This window comes from Myotis daubentonii, chromosome X (genome assembly GCF_963259705.1).
Source record: "Myotis daubentonii chromosome X, mMyoDau2.1, whole genome shotgun sequence".
Taxonomy (NCBI): domain Eukaryota; kingdom Metazoa; phylum Chordata; class Mammalia; order Chiroptera; family Vespertilionidae; genus Myotis; species Myotis daubentonii.
In genome coordinates this window covers 129,315,359-129,336,271 of record NC_081861.1, presented here as the reverse complement: position 1 = coordinate 129,336,271, position 20,913 = coordinate 129,315,359, and the positions used below count along the sequence as shown (strand labels likewise).

The window sequence follows — 20,913 nt, the reverse complement described above, 5'->3', positions numbered from 1 at the left end:
ACAGTTATGGCAAGAAAAAAAATCATTTCTTTTAAACTAAACCAGTCCCTCTGACTGACCCCAGGATAGGACTGATTCCCAAGGGGAAACCACCAATTCCAACAATAGAGTCTAGGCCAGGGAGCAGCTGGGCATTCAGAAACTGTGCTTTGGATCTGGGCCTCCCGACCCCAGGATGATCCTGAATTGTGTGTGTGTGTGTGGGGGGGGGGGGCGAGGGGGCATGCACAGCAGCTGAGACCCTCTGGCTACTTGATATTTTCCTTTTGACCAATATACCATTAGAAGACAATGTGGAAAGCTGAATAATAAGCCAATTTGTTAGTTCATGCCATAATTATAATAATGATAGCAGTGCTAAGGACGTTATAAGTATTATGTCATTTATTACCCTACTGGATAGTGCAATTATTATCTCCATCTCAAGGTAATGATGAAACTAAGGTTTCAAAATTTAAACTAGAGGCCAAGTGCACAAAATTCATGCACTGGTAGGGTCCCTAGCAGCTGTCAGCTGCCAGCCGGGTACTCCTTCCCTTCCCCTGGCCACCTGCCAGTGCCCTTACCCCAGCTGGCCTGCCCCCTGGTCGAACTCCCGGAAGAACTCTGGTTGAGGGAACAATTTGCATACTAGACTTTCATTATATAGGATTGCCAGTGTATGTCATATATACCGGTCAGTTGGTTGGACGGTCGGATGGATGTATGGTCGGTCACTTAGCCTTTAATATATATATATAGATAGTTCTCAGTGATGGGGTGGGGTAGGAGTGGGGTGGGATTTTACTGGCCCACCCCGCACAGAGGACATTTCTCAATGTCTAAAGACATTTTTAGTTGTCACAACTGGGGGTGAATGGGGAGGGTTCTACTGGTATTGGGTGGGTGGAGCCAGGGATGTTGGTAAACATCCCAGAATGCACAGGCCAAGCCCCCCCCCCAACAAGGACTTATCTAGCTCCAAATGTCAATTGTGCCAAGGTTGAGAAACCTCAACTTAGAGGCATCTTCAGGGAGGTTGGAAAACTATTTGGTAGGTGTATGTACAAACTTACAAATTTATTTGAATTCATCATGAAAATAACTAATATCCTAAAACAATGAATAAAGGCAAAATCTCCAGGGAAGGAGAAAGTATACAAGCATCATTTAAGTTATTATAAAAATGCAAAAGATATATTAAGAAGCCAAAGAAGGCAAACTTTTGTGAGTAATAAATAATACAGTCTTATGAAAGGAAGAAAATGTAATGGAAGCTTTAGCTAGAAGTGTCAGAATTAATGAGTAATCCAGGTGCAGCAGCAATAATCTGTTCATATGTTGGTGACATATTGTCACCAATACTGGTTATAGTATTGATATATTTGTGGGGATTTGGGCACTGTAACAAGGCAGCCACACTTGGAAAATAATGAACAAACATGATAAGTGAAAAATAGGAAGGTTTAAAAGGGTCAAAGATGTGTATGACTATAGATAAAGTAAAAATTGATATAATTTTATCAACTATTTTAGGTACTACTTGCTCAGATTTAACACAGAAGTCTTTGGGTAATACTTAAATCAGGATTTTCAATGTTAAAACTTTTAGGTCATCATCAATTCCTATCACAAAAAAAAACTACACAACTGAATCTTAAAAAAAACAGTTGTCCAGGTATTTGCTCTAAAGTGAATACATTTGGATTAATAATCTTTCTATTTTATAAGGTAACCACACTTTGACCCACTAACCATATAGGTAATTGTTCGCTTTGCTTAGCAAAAATGTCATTATAAGATAATAATACTTTAATAAAACAAACTCTAGCTTGAGAAATACTATATTGAGAAATACATACCATTCCCGCTCACAAGTCCTGAGCAATCATTATTCACTAGCAGTGTGGTGGAGTGGGTGGAGTTACTGTTTGACTGTAGGGAATTTGAAGAGCTGGACACTCCTTGGTTTACAGTCTGCTTCTTTAAACCATTAGTAGCAGTTTTACTCCAGTCTGTAGTAGAATAAGCATTACGGAAAAACAGGTTGGAATGTTGAAGCTCAAAGGCAAGAGACAGATCACAGTGTAACTTGTTCTAGCAACTGATCTCCCACTTCCAGATCTTACAGAGAAGTCATATATTTCACAAGTTGGTGTGATAACATGTATTTGCATTTAAGGCTATATATATTTGTCCTTTAAATGACTGCCTGGTTAAAAGTAACATATTATCATGGAATTAAAGGCCAAGTTAATTTGATTATGTCTATATATATCCACTGAATTAGCTAGTACTTCAGAGACAAGGACTGTCTTAAGAACATATAGACCGTGTTGTGATGACTCATGGTTCTTAAATCCCTGCAAATGACTAAACTACATTTACTGCCATTTTCTAAATATAGATCTTGTGCAACCAGATTTTGCAATACAACAAAGGTAGTATTCATGGGTGGTAATCATGCAAAAGGAATTTAGTTTTCAGACAGTAGTTAATTTTTCTTATTTTCCTAAAAATGACCTATTTGCTCTACAAGCCAACAGGACCTAAAAATATAACTTTAAAATAACCACATGTATGCTATCACCAAACAACCAAATGTATGCTAAAGTTTATATACAAGGTTGAGTCAAGACTTAAAAAGTTATGAAGGTAAAAAAATTACTTTGAGTAAATGGGAAACATTAGCTCAAAAGGAAATAAATTCTAAAATTTTCACTGTTGTTTCAATCAAGAAAAAGCCAGACATTAATTCTATTGCTCACTAAGTTCCCATATATGAGTAATTATTTTTTTAATTCTTTAGGTTTTTTTGCCCCTAATGTGCACAATCAATATTTTCTATTGTGCATGTTCCATTCATTGATTTCCATATTCGATAGCCCTTTGGCATATATTGCTTTGAATCTTAACTTATACAATTTTTTCCTCAAGATTTAGAAGGATAAAAAGTAAAGTAAATCATTACCAGAATTTTCAGCCAGCCGTAACTTTCCACAACAAAGATACCTCCTCCATTGCTTTCTGACATTCTCTTTTGCTACACAGTAAAAGATGAATATGAAAAACCCTATGGGGGGGAAAAAAGACCCATAACACAATGAATTCCAAAGTAAGACCTTAATGTCAAAAAATCAAAAGTCCTGGGTAAGTTTGCTTATCAAAAGGCACCCTGGGACACTTTCTATATATGATAAAATATATTTATAAAAGGAATGATGATTCTGCATTTCTAAAATCACTGCCTCTCCTCTCACATTCCGTCTGTGGCCTTTTCTTTGGAAGTACAAGCTATATACCTAGGACGCCTGCTGGGACCTAGACTCCTACCTCCCCACGCCTCCATAATTATAATTGACTTCCAAGCTCTGTCAAATGCTGTCTCTATCAAAGGTCTCAGATCCCTTGCTCCTCCTTTCAAGCCCTTGCCTGGTCTTCCCCCTCTTCCTCCCAAGCCTGGGGCACTACAGCATTATCACCCTGCCTTCCTCTAACCTGCTCAAGGAAATTTTCCACTGGCATCCTGGTTAAGAAGAAAACAACACTCCAATCTTGAACAGGCCCTCAGGCCCCACCTCCTACTTACCTCTGTCCTAGTCTTTCAGTCACAGGGCTCATCACACAGCCCCATTACTGTCACTCCTCAATGCTTTCCCAATAAATATTTGCTGAATGAAGGGGAAAATTTGTAGTTCTCCGTCTGCCCCAACCCCAATCTATCTACTTTAAAAATCTTCATTTTAAAACATCAGGTATGCCTTCAAGACTGATATCTTGAATACTGCATGCACACCTTTGTTCATTTGCCACCCTGGGTGGCTACTCTTGGTTGCCTTAGGGGAGAAATAGCATGTATGAAAGAGATCAAAATGGGGTTACCTGAGTCCCAAATCAGAGCCTCTACCTATTTCTCCTTTAATCAACACCAAAGCCCTGCAAATTAGGTTCCCTTTTATAAATGAAACTATATCTCTTCTATCCCTTCATATTCTAATGAAAAGTCATTCTAGGGAAATGAGAAAGGCAGGTTCATTTTCCCTTCTATGCATGGGCTGATGCTCTAACCACTAAGAACACTGGCCAGGGCGGCGGTTCCCTTTTTAATTTTTTGAGGAAACTCCATACTGTTTTCCACAGTAGATGCAGTAGTCTGCATTCCCACCAGCAGTGTACTAGGGTTCCCTTTTTCCCACATTCTCACCAGCACTTCTTGTTTATTTTATTTTTTTCTCTTAAAGTGTCTCTTATAGCATGTCATTGTTGGCAAATAAAACGTTTCTATTTAATACTATGTAGTGCAACACCTAGATATACCAGTTCAGGAACTGGTACATTGTAGGTAAAAATTATTAATTGTATGTGAACAACAAGCATATTAACTGGCTCTCTCCAAATAAAGTAAGAACCAACAGCTAAATTAGGCATTTGAATTCATTCTCAGGTTGGGGTTTCTTTGAAAACAAGCAAATTGATCTCTTGCCTAAGAACTATAGGAGAATGCAATAGGAGCTAAAAGTAGCAGGAAAAGATGAAAACAAGCTGATAGAAATGCAATTAAAAGGCATCCCGACAGAGGCTTTGGAATAAAAGGGAACCAAGGGCTATGGATTATTGTTATGTAATGTAAACCTATTAGGCTGCTTGGCTTTTAATGCCAAAGTACTGTACTTCCATTAAAAATTAATCAGAGCTGCTAAGTCTTTTGTAACACTGGTCTAAAAGAATTAGTAATTTTCTTTTCCAAAGAATATAGCTAAGAGGGTTTGAAATGACTACAGCTGGGCTTCATTAACAAATGGGAAGCTCTGAAGTAAGGGTGACACACAAAGTCTGACCCTTTCCTGCTGCATGTCCCAGCGGAGCAATGTCTCAGGATTAGCCACTGGGTCAGGCTGCTGCCACTTGGGTCTGTATATTGACTCCATATTTATAATTGTCTCCCAAACACAGCCCAAGGAGGTCAGAGTGGTGAGACCTCACAGGAACATTTATGGCACGTGTAGTTTTCTCTATGGATGCTCTATTTCAATTAAAAAAACATTTTTTAAAAAAGTAAGAAACCAAGTGAAGAGTAATTGACTCTCAGAAAGAGTTCCTGGCAGGTTCCCTTCAGTATGTTTTCTTTGAGGGGATGATGGAAAAGGTGGGGAAAAGTACCACTTGTTGAATTAAATCAACATCTCTCTTCCAAGGATCTCAAAGTGCCCTTTCAAGAATATATCTTAAGCAACTAAATAAACTACTTTGATACTCTTTTAGTAGTGATATTTTTAAAAAAATATATTTTATTTATTTTTTAACAGAAAGGAAGGGAGAGGGATAGAGAGTCAGAAACATCGATCAGCTGCCTCCTGCACACCTCCCATTGGGGATGTGCCTGCAACCAAGGTACATGCCTTTGACCGGAATCAAACCTGGGACCCTTCAGTCCGCAGGCCAACACTCTACCCACTGAGCCATACCGGTCAGGGCAGTAGTGATATTTTTAAGTTCAACTGGGATCATTCAGTGCAGATTTAGTACTGTAGAGCTTACCTTGTAAAGTGTTAAATATGGCAAATAGATACATGAAGGTGACATTAACTGGTCCCCAGGCAAAGAAGGCAAAACCCCAAGTAATTCCCAGTAAAAATGTAAGGCCAGCAACACTCCGCAGGTCTTGAATACTGGTTTTTCGCTGGGCTCCCAGTTGCTTCTTCTTTTTAATTCGACAGAGTTGGATCAGGACCACAATGAACATGCTGACATTCAGCAGAAATATTACACAGAAATATCCCACAACTGTAATATAGAATACAGCATTGCTGTTGATCCAGCAACTGTAATTTGGAGGGGGAAACAGGGAAAAACATATTATCATGCTGAAATATGGTTCAAAATGATACAGTGAATTTATATCAGTTTATTGAAACATTACTACAAGTAAAAAAGAGAAAAGAAAATGATAAAACCACTGTTCTCCACAATCATTTATACCCCTAGGGAAAAAACCCAAAATAGTTTATTTTAGGACACTTGGTAGCTGAAGGTATTTAAAAATTGTTCTTTGATAACATTCAGGATTTTACTCCCTTTAATGCTAGTGACTTTATTTCATGAGTCTTTACTAACATAATGTAATTGGTATTTCATTTTTATCAGAGGCTTATAAAAGTATTTTCAAAATACTTCCTTCTAATTTATTGTTTTAATGCTTAACTAGTAGCATGTCATTTCCAACTAGTTTAACTTTATATATATAATCTGCAAAGGTTGCTGTAAATATTACTGGATTTTATTAGCATGAGAGCTGGAGTCAATATGCTGATTAGATCCTCCACTTTCGTGGGGAATTCCCTTCACTAAATATTCCCTTGGGGGCTTCGTACTCACAAGTCATCAGATGAGCCACTAGGGAATTTCCCATAGGATCCAAGCCCATAGTTATCTGGGGATATAGTCAGGACAATGGTCACAATCACGGCTGGTACTCCTGGAAGATGGGAAACATTGGTCACACATAGTTCTAATAACCAAAGGTGGTGAGAAGAAAGAATAGGGATCACAGTCTATTTTCTTCTGGCAAAAGGGACTGATGAACTGTTCACCAAATCCAGTTTCTCTTCCTCCTTGGCACACAGCTGGACATCTCCCAGCCTCCCTTGCAGCTAGGTGTATGTGGCCACATGACTAGGTCTTGGCTTATAGAATATGGACAAAAGTGATCTGCTTCACCTCTAGGCCTGTTGCATAAAAGCCTCCTGTGACAACTTCCACTCTCTTCTCCCAAATTCAGGGCAATCTTGGAAGCCCTGTTTTGAGACAGAGCAGAGTCTCCAGAGGCCTGGATCCTGAATAACTGCAAAACAAGTTAACTGATTCTGCTAACTGTACTGTGCATGTGTGAGAAATTATCTTCTCCTGAGATTTAAGGGTTTGTCCACTACAGTGGCTAGTATTACTCTCATCTTATACATGCCTGGAATGTAATTTTAAGTTTCACATGGGAGGCAAAGTAGATTCTAAAACATATGCAAAATGTGAGTTATAGTCAACTTATTAGGAATGCCAGGAACTCCTGGCAAATCTTTCATTATGAACTCAAAAGTCCTTGAATGATTATCTGGAACCCATTGATAGATTGAGGAGCCTAACCTGGTCGATTTGGGGGTAATGACTGTCAATATGCTGGGTTTCTGAAGAGCCCGAAGGCACTTCTATTAAGAGGGTGCTAATGAGACGGTCCCTCCCAGCTTAAATTGACTTTTGGCTGGGAAGGAGTCCTCCTCCCCTATACCCCATCACCCTCCACCTGAGCCCATGCAGACACCTCACACAGACCAGCCTAATATCTAATCTAAGGCTCTAAAATCTAAAAAACAATTCATTTTCACAGACAGGTTGGGGTTCCTGGTACAACCTAACATAATATTTCATTTAACTTTTATATTTGTACCTTCTGGATATACTGACATATGACTTCCAAAGTGAGACACTTTCCTAAAAATAAGATATTAGGAGTATGGAGCTAGTCCTTGACAATGGAATCTGACCTTTCAGGATTCTACAAAGAAGACAGAATTTGACAGAATTTGTGCCAATGTCAGAAGCAGGGGCTTATTTTTCTGGGAAAAAGTGACATCTTTCTGGAAAGATGTCACAAAGATATTCACAAAGATATAATGACAGGTGGGGTGCCAAGGGTGGTAAAGAGTCTGAAATACTGTTGTGTAGGGAATATTTGAAGGAATATTTAGCCTGAGGAAGGGGGGGGGAGTTTGGGAGGTATAGAATATATAATCGAGTGGAAGGGATATGCATAGAAATCAGAAAGCCAGGCTCAGCTGGTCTTGAGATGTGTGAATTGTGGTAAATCATGTCATCACTTTGAGTCAGTTTCTTTGCCTGAAGTTAGCAATAACTGCCTTGCTGACCTCACTAACTTGTCTTTCATGGAGTTACTTGTGTGAAAATACATTGAAAAATGGGCATTGTACGTAATGTTATATATTACTTGTAGATTATCTAAAGGACTTTTTGGCAGAAGAGATATCAGCTTATTTTTATTTATTTTTTTTGCCTGAGAGAGTAAAACTACGACCACTGGGTAAATGCCAACAGAGAGCCAAATAAACTTAATGGGAAAATAGAACTGTAGAGCTTTAGAAAATTGTTACTGGCTTCCTCATAAAGTATTAATAACAAGTCAACGGGCCCCAAATGGAGTCACTTATGCTAAGCTCCATGTCACCAAACAGTGTCTTAATTGCAGTTTCGGCTCTCCTAGAAATGGAATCTTACTAGTATACCAATCAATCAGGAATTGCCTTATCAGCACTAGTTAGGCAATCTGCCTGATAGACCACTGCCATCCCCTAAAGGAAAGTGACCTTGCAGAATCAAACCTGCTTTTTTGTCTAGTATAAAATCTTTGTTCCTGCTTCCTTCTGCATATAAAAATCTTTCATTTTGGACAGCTCCTTAGAGCTCCAATCAATCTTCTAGATTGGATGCTGCTCGATTCATGAATCATTGAAAAAAAAAAAAAACATCACACACACACACACACACACACACACAGATCTTTAAAATTTACTCAGTTGAATTTTGTTTTGTAACAAAGGTTATAAGCTCCCCCAATAATAGAAGTGTTCGAGCAGAGGTTAGAGTATTTTTTTTTAAATCAAGGTTAAGTCAAGTTGAGGAGGCTCCTACATTTGGTGGATAATTGAATGAAGAAAACTTCAAGATCTTTAGAGTGTCTAAGACTTTGTGACCCACCATCAATAGGTGTCATCTGAAATATTGTGCCAATGTGGCAGTGGAGTTACATTAGGTTTTATCTGTACATTCTCTCACTCTGCCCTTCTTAGCATATCATCATACATGTGTGTGATATCTGGAAGGTACAGAACAGAGTGAGGCTAACTGGGAGCTTAGGGACTGAGAGGTTGTCCTCATTTTTACCAAGCTAAATTTTTCAATTTATTGAGCACCTTCTGTATGCCAGCTCCAATTCTAGTTGCTGGAGATACAAAAAGGATTCATAGCTCTAACCTCAAAGAGGTTTTCATAAATTTTTTTTCAATTACTGTTGATGTACAATATTATATTAGTTTCAGGTAGTACAACCCAGTGATTAGACATTTATAACTTGAAGTGATCACCTTAATAAATCTAGTACCCGTCTGGTACTATACATAGTTATTACAATACTAGAGGTCCGGCGCACGAAATTCATGTGCAAGTATGGTCCCTAGACCTGGCCTGCGATCAGGGACATCTTCTTCAGCTACCCGCAGCCAGCCCTGCCCCCTGCTGCCACTCACCCCTGGTTCCCCATTCGCCATAGGGCGATTGGAGCCTTTCAACCAGGGGGAGGGACTAAGAGGTCGGCTGTTCCTGCCCACTTGCCGGCCCTGCCCCCACCATGGGTCACCCTCTGTGTGTGGGGTGACTGACAGGGTGGGGGGTCTTGGCCTGGCGCTGCCCACATCCCCTACCACCCACCCCCAGTTCTCCATTTGCCATTGGGCGATGGGAGCCTGCCAGCCAGGGAAAGGGACTGAGAGGTGGTCAGTGCGCCTTATAGTGACTGGTTGAGCCATCAATCTGGTCGTTCTGCCATTAGGGTCAATTTGCATATTACCCTTTTATTATATAAAAAATGGTTGATTGTATTCCCTATGCTATACTTTGACTAATATCCCCTTGCCTGTTTTGTAACTACCAATTTGTACTGCTTAATCCCTTCACCTTTTACACCTAGCCCCCCTTCAACCTTCTCCCCTCGGCAACCGTCAAAATGTTCTTTGTATCTATGAGACTGTTTCTGTTTTGTTTATTTTGTCCTTTAGACTCTGAATATAAGTGAAATCATATTATATTTGTCTTTCTCTGTCTGACTTATTTCACTCAGCACAATACCAAGCAAATGGCAAGATTTCATTCCTTTTTATGGCTGAGTAATATTCCATTGTGTATATATACCACATCTTCTTTATCCACATGTCTATTGATGGGCACTTAAGTTGCTTCCATATCTTGGCTATTGTAAATAATGCTGTAATTAACATAGGGATGCATATGTCTTTTAAAATTAGGGTTTTGGGTTTCTACGGATAAATACCCAGAAGTAGAATTACTGGATCCTTCTTTGTCTCTTGTTATAGCCTTTGTTTTATTTATTATTATTATATTTTGTAGAGGGGGGAAGGGAGGGAGAGAGAGAGAGAGAGAGAGAGAGAGAGAGAGAGAGAGAGAGAGAATGAATTATCGATATGAGAGAGGCATATTGGTCAGTTGCCTCCCATACACACCTTGACTGGGGAATAAACCTGCAACCTAGGTATGTGCCCTGACCGGGAATAAAACCCTTGACCTTCTGGTATACAGGATGATGCTCCAACCGAGCCACACTGGCCAGGGCTCGTTTTAAAGTTTTTGTTTTAAAGTTTAAAACACTGGTCTTTGTTTTAAAGTTTACTTTGTCTAATATAAGTATTGCTACCCCAGCTTTTGTTTTGTTCATTCCACTCTAATGAAACATCTTTTTACATCCTTTTGTGTTCTGCCTGTGTATGTCTTTCAATATGAAATGAATCTCTTATAGACAGCATATGAGTGGGTCTTTTTTTCTTATCCACTCAGCCTCCCTGTGTCTTTTTATTGGAACATTTAATCCATTTGCATTTAAATTAATTATTGATAGAAATGTATTTATTGCTGTTTTATTCATATTTTGGTCCTTTTCTCTTCTTCTTAAAGAAGATCCTTTAACATTTCTTGTAATACTGGTTTGGTAGTGATGAACTCCTTTAGCTTTTTCTTGTCTGGGAAGCTTTTCATCTGTTCTTCAATTCTAAATGATAGCCTTGCTGGGTAGAGTAATCTTGGTTGTAGGTCCTTGATTTTCATCACTTTGAATAATTCTTGCCAATCTCTTATGGCCTACAAACTTTCTTTTGAGAAATTAGCTGACAGTCTTCAGGGAGCTCCCTTGTAGGTAACTAACTGCTTCTTTCTTGCTGCTTTTAAGGTTTTCTCTTTGTCTTTAGCCTTTGGCATTTTAATTATGATGTGTCTTTGTGTGGGCCTCTTTGGATTCATCTTGCTTGGGACTTTCTGAACTTCCTGGACTTGCGTATCTATTTCCTTTGCCAAGTTAGAGAATATTTCTGTCATTATTTTTAAATTCCTTTCTCTCACTCTTCTTCTGGCACCCACATGATGTGAATGTTGGTATGCTTGCTGTTGTCCCAGTGGTCCCTTAAACTATCCTCACTTGGGGGTGTGGGGGGGGTTATTTTTCTTTTTGCTGTTCTAATCGGGTGTTTTCTGCTACCTTATCTTTCAAATTGCTGATTAGATCCTCTGCTTCATCTAATCTACTGTTGATTCCTTCTAGTGTATTCTTCATTTCAATTATTGTATTCTTCATTTCTGACTGGTCCTTTTTTATGTTTCTATCTCCATTTTTATATTTCCTATTTCTTTGTTGAAATTCTCACTGAGTTGATCTATTCTCCCCCTAAGTTCATTGAGCATTCTTATAACCAGTGTTTTGAACTCTGCATCTGATAGATTGCTTGTCTCCATTGTGTTTAGTTATTTTTCTGGAGTTTTGCCCAGTTTTTTCATTTGGGACATGTTTCTTTGTCTCCTCGTTTTTGGCTGCCTCCCTGTGTTTCTATGTATTTGGTAGAGCTGCTACATTTCCAAGTCTTGGTAAGGTGGCCTTATGTAGTAGATGTCCTGTGGGGCTCAGTGGTATAGCCTCCCTAGTTATCCTAGTTGGGTACTGCAGGTGTACCCCATGTGGGGGCTGTGTGCACCCTCCTGTTGTAGTTGAGCCTTGATTGCTGTTAGCACCTCAACTGGCGGGGTTAACCCCCAGACCAAGTGGTGAGGTCTGGCTGCAACCACAGTGGAGGAGCTACTGTGCAGGAGCTCACTCCACAGAGCAGGACTTGCTATAGTGCACCCCCTTGAGTGTGTTGCTCACGGAGGTGGTGGGGTGGTGCTCTGACATGGTCTGAAGCTGTCCACTGGATGTGCTGGCTCTGGGGCCTTTCCAGAAGTGTAGGCCAAGGTTAGCCACTGCCTGTGCTCTGGCTAGTGCCACCCAACATGAGCTACAAAGTGATCTGCAGAAGGTTGTCACTTGTACTGGACTTGGAGGTGCCTGAGAGAGGCAAAGCTAAGAACTAGAGGCCAAGCTGCCATTAGTGCAAAGGTTATGGGGCATGTCAAGGTCAGATGCCACTTGTTTGGTGTTTGTGAACCTTTGAGAGGTTTTAGAAAAGTCTGCAGCATGAGCCAAGACAGGCCTTTAGATGGAAAAGCCACTGGAAGCAGCGTGGGTGAGCCCACAAGTTGGGTGGGACAGGGTCTCAGGAAATTACCTGGTTGGGGTGAACAATGTTATCCAGGTTGGTGGAGACTCAGATATGGTGCCCACCTCTGCCTATAGGGGGAAGAATCTGAAAGGAAACAATGGCTTTTGCCAGTACTTCTGTCTGGGTGGAAAGTTGCTCCTCCAGGCCTCACCCTGAAGCCAGACAAGTCAATACCTCTCTATGTCCCTGGTGCCTTAAAAGCAAGTTGCTGCCCCTGCACTGGAGGGACCATCTTGTTCCACATCTCTGCCCCTCCTACCAGTCTCGATGTGGCTTCTTTATATCCTTAGTTATAGGACTTCTGTTCAGCTAGACTTCAAGTGGTTCTCAATGATGGTTATTCTGTAGTTTAGTTGTAATTTTGATGTCATGGGAGGAGGTGAGTGCTGCATTTACCTACTCCATCATCTTGACTGGAAGCCCTCCTAAGAATTTTGTGTTCATAAACAATCCAGGGTAAATATATAGTCATTCTAGAAAGAGATTTGACAAGGTTGTTCTTTGGGCAATGCAACATATAAGGAGACTAAAGCTGTTTTAGAAGCCTGTTAAGTATGACCTGCTTTATCATTCTATATGTGATTAAAAATCACAATACTGAAGATGAAGCAGAGAAAGCCAAGGCAATGTGTAAGCAAATAATACATACCCCAACCGATGATGCAGAATTTAAGGATGTATTTTCGGATGTAAGTATTAAACACTTTGACAAGGGCCAGATACATATGGAATGCTTCTAGGCCCATCCATGTAAATGAGACCAAGAGAAAATAATGCAAAAATACAGCTGCCGAGATGCAGAGGCCTCGTGTGTCATACAGAGCAACCCATGAGTCCAGGAGGAAAACCAGGTTCAGCAGGAGAAGAGCTGCACAAAGCTGGATAAGAATTTTGGAAGGGTAATCCCTCCGGATCTTTCTAAAAGGAAAGGACAATAAAAGAATTAGCATCACATTCTCTTTGTGCGTCTATATATGAGTTTTAAGCAATTTAATTTTATTCTTTAGTAAACCCCTATAGTAGTCCCCCTTACCTAATAGGAATACGTTCTAAGACCCCCAGAGGATGCCTGAAGCTGTGGATAGGGCCAAAACCTTATATATACTATGTTTTTGCTATAAATACATACCTATGATAAAGTTGAATTTATAAGTTAGGCATAGTAAGAGATTAAAAGATAACTAATAAAATAGAACAATTCTATTATGACAATACAGTAATAAAAGTCATGTGATTTTCTATATTTTTCAGTTTAAACCTATTCCTGGATCTGCTAACCATTCCTTACTTGGCTTGGTGTCACTTGTTTCAGGAAATCTCTTGCTAAAGTCTTCATACAGTAGGTTCAATCCTTTCTGGTGCAACATGTTGCCATCAATCAGAACACATTTTCTGTTCATGTCTTCCACTCACAAATTTAATGCCTTTTGCATCTTAACTAAGCACTTGTCATGAACTTGTGGCTATACCTGTTATAATTTGAGGTATGACAGCAAAACTAGCACAAATTGATTTTCTTTCTTCATAATTTCTCAGATAGAAGATTCATTCTTACTGTAGATCTTAGCAACCTCAGCATACAATTTTTTCTTGAATTATTAAGTTGAAAACTTTTAGGAAGCACGTTAAAGCTTCTCTTTCGCATATCTGAATTTCCAACACCACTACTCTTGTGCTTTGGAGCCATTATTAAGTAAAATAGGTGTTACTTGAACACAAGCACTGTGATAACCAAGACGACTACTAAATGACTAGTGGGCGGGTAGTGTATACAGTGTGGATATACCAGACAAAGGGATGATTCATTTCCTGGGCAGGATGGAGGAGTATGGTCTGATATTTCATCATGTTACTCACTCAGAACACTGAGCATCTTAAAATTTATGAATTGTTTATTTCTGTAATTTTCCATTTAATATTTTTGGACTGGAGTTGACCACGGGTAACTGAAAACTGCAGAGAGCAAAACCGTGGATAAGGGGGTACTATTGCATGTGGGTAAATTCCCTCTCTTTGAGTATGTCTGTAGGCATTAAAAGCAACAACAAAGGGAAAATCTAAACAGAATCATTGGTGGAACCATATGGAAAATTTGTGTTTGTATTTCTGTGGAACCTTTTACATGCTGACTGTTGACCCATCCTTTTAAATAGTTTGTAGTGGAATCTACTGAGCAATACCCACCCCTCATTTCTTCCAAACTACTTCTAGAAGCATTGCTACTGCTTCTCATACAATAGGTTCCTATATTCAGATCTTTAAAACATAGCCAGATTTCCCTGTTATCTTATGTTATTAGTGAAAATGAGATCATGGAAAGAAGAGTTTATACTATACCTAAATGAAACAGGCATAGGAAAATACAGCTAATTGATGACATGTGCATATTTATATGTGTGAAATTAGATCTGGTGAAATCATTCTGAGTAATGGTTGGCCTTATGGTAATTTAGTCTCATTAATAATATTTTCAAAGGTCCACTAAAAGATCTGTATTCACAGCTGGATCCTAAGTCTGGCATTTAAAGTAAATTTGTGCATTTCTTGATCAGGGTCCAAAATCTACATTTCAGAACTTACATATGTTTCATTTAATGTAATAAAAATACATATTTTCTTCTTTTCTAACAGAATCTGTTGGAATTCCCCCCCAAAAAAGTGACCAAAGGGACACTTCTGTAAGCTGAGAAAGAGATGCTATTACTTGGAATATCATTCTTGCTTTGACTTACAAAGCCACACTTATCAAGTATCTATATTTTTCAGTGAAGCTTTACATTCTTTATTCTTCTTCAGCCAACATGTGTTAATATATTATTCTTTTGTGTTTGCTAGGTATGATTTAGAAACACATTACATTAAACATAGCTCTTATTACATACATGAATCTATAGTCTCTTTCAGATTTAAGCTATTGGGTTTTTGGGTCTTCATCCATCTTTCATTTCACACTTAATGTCAACTAAGTACCAGGCATCATTTTAGGGTACAAATATGATTAAGGCACAACCCCTGTCTTCCGAGAGTGTATAGACTAATGGAAGGAATCAAGTGTATAAAAAGAATCATGAAGTTTTACATATAGGTGCCTCTACTAGATGGTTGTACAAGATAAGGTAGGCAGAGGAGTGTACTTAATTAATATATTTTGGCAATGGAGGTGAGCACTGTATCATATCATCCAAGTTTCCAGTTGTGGATACTCACTCAAAGGCTATGTAGGTTATAAGAGTAACTGACAGAAAAATTGATGAAAGCCCACAACCAATATATGTGATAAACGTGAGAGCCATCATTTGAGCCGCTGGCAAGGATGTTCGAGATAGGTCCTAGAAAATAAAATATTGTTTTCAAGACCAAATATTTTTAAGTAAATAAAAGAATCATAACTTACATTGATTGAGTATTCTGTCCATCCATAGTTTATTCAATAACTGGCAAGGTAGCCACAATTATTATCATTAGGTAAAGATAATAAAATTGAGGCCTAGAGAGATTAAGTAAATTGTCCAAGGTCACACAGCTACGAAGTGGAGGAGCCAGGAACCAAATTCAGGTCTGGCTGACTCCAAAGCGCATGTGCTTGATCAGTGTCTTATGGTACACTAGAGAAGCACTGGGCTAGGAATCTAAAGACTTGAATTTGGCTTTTAGGTCTTATATTTCTTAGTTCTATGACTGTGGACAATCACCTAACAAATGAGTCTTAATTCTGACTTCATTAAAATGACAATAGCAATGCCCCATTATACCTATCTTATAGGACTGTTGGGGAGATTTAAATAAGATAATTTACATCAATGTGTTTTATAAAAATTTAAAGTGCATTGCAAACTAAACAATTTTATTACCCACTTTAACCTGAATTTTTTAGTCCTCCTAGCTATTTAAATGAGTAAACCTTAAATGTAAAAATAGAATGGGAAAAAATACTTCCATGTTCAAGTATTTTCCTTCAAGTACACTTGCTTATTAGAAGAGTAATTTAATTGGTCAATAACTTTGCCACAATATCATATCTGCTGATTTATCAAAGTCATCTAGCAGATTAGACATTATGTTATGATGCCCGACTACCCCTCAGACCCAGAATCTAAGGCCAGGTAATTTGGGATATTACCAGTAGGACTCCAAAGCTTGTAAGGTGGCTGCAGCTACAGATGGTTTCATTAGGCCTCCTGTCTTTGACGGAGCAGCCATTGGATGACCAGCCTCCTCTTCCACCTGTTGGCATTGGGAAGAGTATTTGTTCCATCAGCAAGGCCACAGCACTAATGACTGCCCTTTCTCCCTTATACCCCCTCCCCGCACCCACTCAAGACTTTGAAAAAGGTATGACTGGAACCTACCATTTCTGCTCAAGTCCCAAAATACGCATCTTACTGTTAAGTCATCCTGCAGTAGAAAGATACATCACAAATAATTAATTTATTGTACTGAAAAAAGAAAAGCAATTGGAAAAATAACTATGATTTTTTTAAAATTTCAGAATTTCATTCTTAATTTTTGGAAACTTCTTATTTTACACTGGTCCCTAGGAGCAACTAGGGAGTCTTATATAGGTCAGCACTTCTTCTTCTTTTTTTTTTTTCATTGTTAGTTTTTTTTATTGCTTAAAGTATTACAAAGGGTATTACATATGTGTCCATTTTTCCCCCCCGCCCTTGACAGTCCCCTAGCCTCCCCTATCCCCCAGTGTCTTATGTCCATTGGTTATGCTTATATGCATGCATACAAGTCCTTTGGTTGATCTCTTACCCCCTCCCTCCTGCCCCCCAACCCTCCCCGGCCTTCCCGCTGCAGTTTGACAATCTGTTTGAGGCAGCTCTGCCTCTGTATCTATTATAGGTCAGCACTTCTTAAACTCAGCAATTGTGCGTAAGAATCACCTTGAGGCATCGTTAAAATGCACATTCTGATTCAGTGGGTCTGGAGTGGGGCCTAAGAGTCTGCAGACTCCACTTTGAGTAGTGAGATGATAGATGATGCTCAATGTGAACTGAACTGTTTTGTTTTGTTTTTTCTCTTTGGAGGTGAAAATCAGACCTGCAGCCACAGATTGAAATGCACTGAAATTTGGCAGTTGATAAGAGCTTGCTTTTGCATTGTTCCTTTTGGAGATTAGGTGGTCAGTTATTAGGCATGCTAAAACCCAATGGAGTGACTAAGTGATTCTAGTCTTACACACTGCCCTAACTGAGTTTTTAGGTTCTGCTGGATCTCCTTTTTTTCAGGCCAATTCTTCCAGGTATAGTTTGCACAAGGTGTTTCTGGTCAGTGAACAGCCCAGACAGGACTCTCCCACCTGGCTTTGGTCGATGTGCTTTAATGTAACTGTCACGTTTCTTGTCAAGTTCTTGACAGTCAGGTTCGCAACACTTGATGATATGACATAGCTGATCAGAGAGAGGTTCTCCAGAGAAGGGTCCTAGCACACAAAAGAATCAATAGGTTGGCAAGGGAAAACAAAATGTTATCAGAAAGTTTTAGAGCTTGAAGGGACCTGAAGGACTATTTAGTCCATATGTTTATTTTACAACCTAGGTCAGAAATTGAGGGTCAGGGGATAAAGTGACTTTCCCAAGAACCATAATTAGAAGCAGAGCTTGTTGTACTCTACAGTGCTCTAAATACCATGTTAAGTTTCACAAATTGACCTAATAGGGCCTTCATGAATATTAAAGGGAACATAACATTAAGCCATTTAATATATGTGCTGCCAAAGGGAGCACGACATTAAGCCATTTAAGCTGCATGCCCTTGAGCAAGTTACTTAACCTTTCTGTGCATCCATGTCCTCATCTAGAAAATGGGAATAATATATAGTTTAATAGTTTCTTCCTCACAGAATTGTTGAGAGTATTAGAGTTAACATTTCTAAGAGCTTAGGATAGTGCTCAGCATTGGTAAACTTAAGTATCAGTTATCATTATGTATCATCACTAGCACCCCTAGGTCCTGTTTAAAAATAAATTGCAGCTTTTCGGCAATTCTTTTTATTTATACCAGGCTTAAGATATATGAGGATTAAAAGAAGCATAAGTTCCCCACTCCCAAATAAAACTTAACCCAAAACCAGTTCGCGGAAACTTTACCTGAAACAGGGCAGGTGTTTCAAAAAAGTTGAACTGAACCCTGGAAGCTAGCTCTACATCATGAGCTGGTAAATTACTCATCAGTGATGAGGGCAGAGAAATAACGCCAATACTATTCTCAGGAGCCTCAGTTTCCAGAGAAACCTGAAAACCAAGTAAAAGATAATAAAAATGTCTGGGGCTGATATAATAAGGAGTTAGAAAACACAACAACTAATCAAGATGAAGAATCATGTAGGGGCATTTATGTGTGGTGTCTCTATGTATAATCAGTTCTTCTTATTTCTCTGCTGCAAAATTAGAGAGGACGTGTAATAGGGAGAGGAGGCCTTGGAGCAGGAAAGAAAACATTTTAAATATACACAGAAACAGTCAGAAAGTATAGGATATGATATGTCAATTATATTGCAATAAAGTTGGGGTGGGTTTGCAGTATAACTGTAGACCCCAAGGAGACCACAGCAGCAACACACCAACTTGGTGACTTGTTAGGGCAAAGTCTTCATAGAACCACATGCACTAAACTTGTAAAAGGATGACTAATAGGCAGGACTTGGTTTTATGTGGGTGTTTCCAGCCCCTAATCCCTCTAATAGGTGGATAGAAAACAATTAGAAGCAAGATTGCTATTCAGTACCACTATTCACACCAGTGTAATCATAGCACTTGTTAAAATATTGGAATGGGTTGATAAGTAGTTGATGCCCCTACTATCTCCCAACTATCTAGAGCCCTCCACTGGACACTTCCCACAACATACCTCACCCCAACTTCCACAATACAACTGCTAAAGAGTTAACTCTAGGTGCAACAATGACCTCTGAGACCAGTCAAAACCAATGCCCTTGTTTTTATTTTTTTCAAACTGTAATAGAACATTTATTGGGAAAATTACAGAGGTAGAAGAAGTAATTCCTAGAAGAAATGGGCTTAGGAAATGAGTTATGGAGGTAAACGAAGGGTCCTTGGAGTTTGGGAGTGAGGAAGCTAATGGTGCCTGGGGAGGGGGAACAGGAAGGGAAAGGGAAAGGCATGGGCATGCTCCCTGGAGGGGAGCTGTTTTTATTGATTTTAGAGACAGAGGAAGGGAGAGGGATAGAGATAGAGAAACATCAATGAGAGAGAAACATGGATCCGCTGCCTCCTGCACACCCCCTACTGGGGATCAAGCCCGAAACCCGGCATGTGCCCTGACTAGGAATTAAACCAGTAACCTCTTGGCTCATGGGTCGATGCTCAACCACTGAGCCACACTGGCTAGGCAATGTTCTTTTTTTTAATTCTGTGGTGACTCATTGTTCTAGATGTTAAATATTTTTAATATCAACCCTGACTATAAGCAGTAATTGCTTCAATCATATACTCATACATATATAAGACTCCATCATATATCATGATATATTACATGATGTCATATACAAGAAAAGGCTGTTTCCACATTAAATTAGGATATACCTGAAGATTTGTAGGGTCTTGAGCAGCAAAGGTAGTTGTGTTGAAATTACTGGAATTCACTCTGATCACGGCCAGAGCCAAAGAAGGGGAGGTTAGACTTATGGTCTTGGTTGAAAAATTCAGCTGTAAACCAATGCCATCCACTACTTTTAGCAATCTGTAAAGATAAGTGGCAGTTCAAATTCAACACTCCCACTTTGTTTTCCCCAGTCTAAGCAGAAAGAATACAGAGTAGCAACTTAACAAGTCATTATGAAACTCATTGTGGGAGAAAAATACTTGGCTGTAATTAATCATGTAAGAAGCATTGTTATCACTATAGGGTCAGTTTGCTAAGTCATACCTTTGGGCCAGAGGGGCCAGCAAGGCAGGTGGGGAATGGAGGAGTTTGCTGACTTGATTTATCATTTCTTCTGCGAGGTTAGGCTCCAAGCTGCCTAAGGACAGAGTTTTCTCCATCTGAGACACTTGGCTCTCAAGGTCAGAAACAGTGATGCTGCTGGTATGAACAGTTTCTACAACAGAGAGCCAAATCATTTTATGAACACATAATGAAAGAAACCATTAATAAAAAGAAACATACACCTTGTGATCTAGCAAACCCACTGCTATGTATTCACCCCAGGAAAGTGAAAACATGTCTTAAGAAGACATGTTCATGAATGTTCATTGTAGCCTTTTCCAGCTTTGTTTCCAAAGTGGAAACAAACCAAAATGTTCATCAATTGCAGAATGGATAAACAAACTGTGGTCCACCATACAATGGACTACTTTATTCAGTAATAAAAAGGGATGAGCGACTTATATATGCAACAACATGGATGGATCTCCAATGTATTATGTTAAGTGAAAAAAAGTCAGACTCAAAAGGTTACACACTGAATGATTCTCTTCATATGAAATTCTAGAAAAAACAAAAGCACAGTATAAGGAAACAAAACAGATTAGTGGTGGCCAGGGGATGGGCAAAGTTGGTAGGAGGTTGACTACAAAGGGATAGGAGG

General features: G+C 39.2%; 1 protein-coding gene and 1 long non-coding RNA gene across 6 annotated transcripts in view; one reads left to right on the top strand and one right to left on the bottom strand.

Annotated features, from left to right (window-relative positions):
• Window positions 1-20,913, bottom strand: part of ADGRG2 (adhesion G protein-coupled receptor G2) — a 114,644-nt gene that overhangs the window by 1,361 nt on the left and 92,370 nt on the right. For all 5 annotated transcript variants that reach the window (XM_059678560.1, XM_059678561.1, XM_059678562.1 and 2 more), the window contains 12 exons: window positions 20,253-20,424; window positions 19,910-20,066; window positions 18,455-18,598; window positions 17,665-17,787; window positions 16,709-16,754; window positions 16,480-16,583; window positions 15,567-15,688; window positions 13,009-13,277; window positions 6,355-6,454; window positions 5,518-5,801; window positions 2,951-3,052; window positions 1,842-1,994 (listed from right to left, as the gene is read on the bottom strand). In XM_059678560.1, the coding sequence (XP_059534543.1) occupies window positions 1,842-1,994; window positions 2,951-3,052; window positions 5,518-5,801; window positions 6,355-6,454; window positions 13,009-13,277; window positions 15,567-15,688; window positions 16,480-16,583; window positions 16,709-16,754; window positions 17,665-17,787; window positions 18,455-18,598; window positions 19,910-20,066; window positions 20,253-20,424 (1,776 nt within the window). The remainder of the gene's footprint in view (window positions 1-1,841; window positions 1,995-2,950; window positions 3,053-5,517; window positions 5,802-6,354; window positions 6,455-13,008; window positions 13,278-15,566; window positions 15,689-16,479; window positions 16,584-16,708; window positions 16,755-17,664; window positions 17,788-18,454; window positions 18,599-19,909; window positions 20,067-20,252; window positions 20,425-20,913) is intronic.
• Window positions 1-20,913, top strand: part of LOC132223329 (uncharacterized) — a 107,251-nt gene that overhangs the window by 7,737 nt on the left and 78,601 nt on the right. The window lies entirely within an intron of this gene.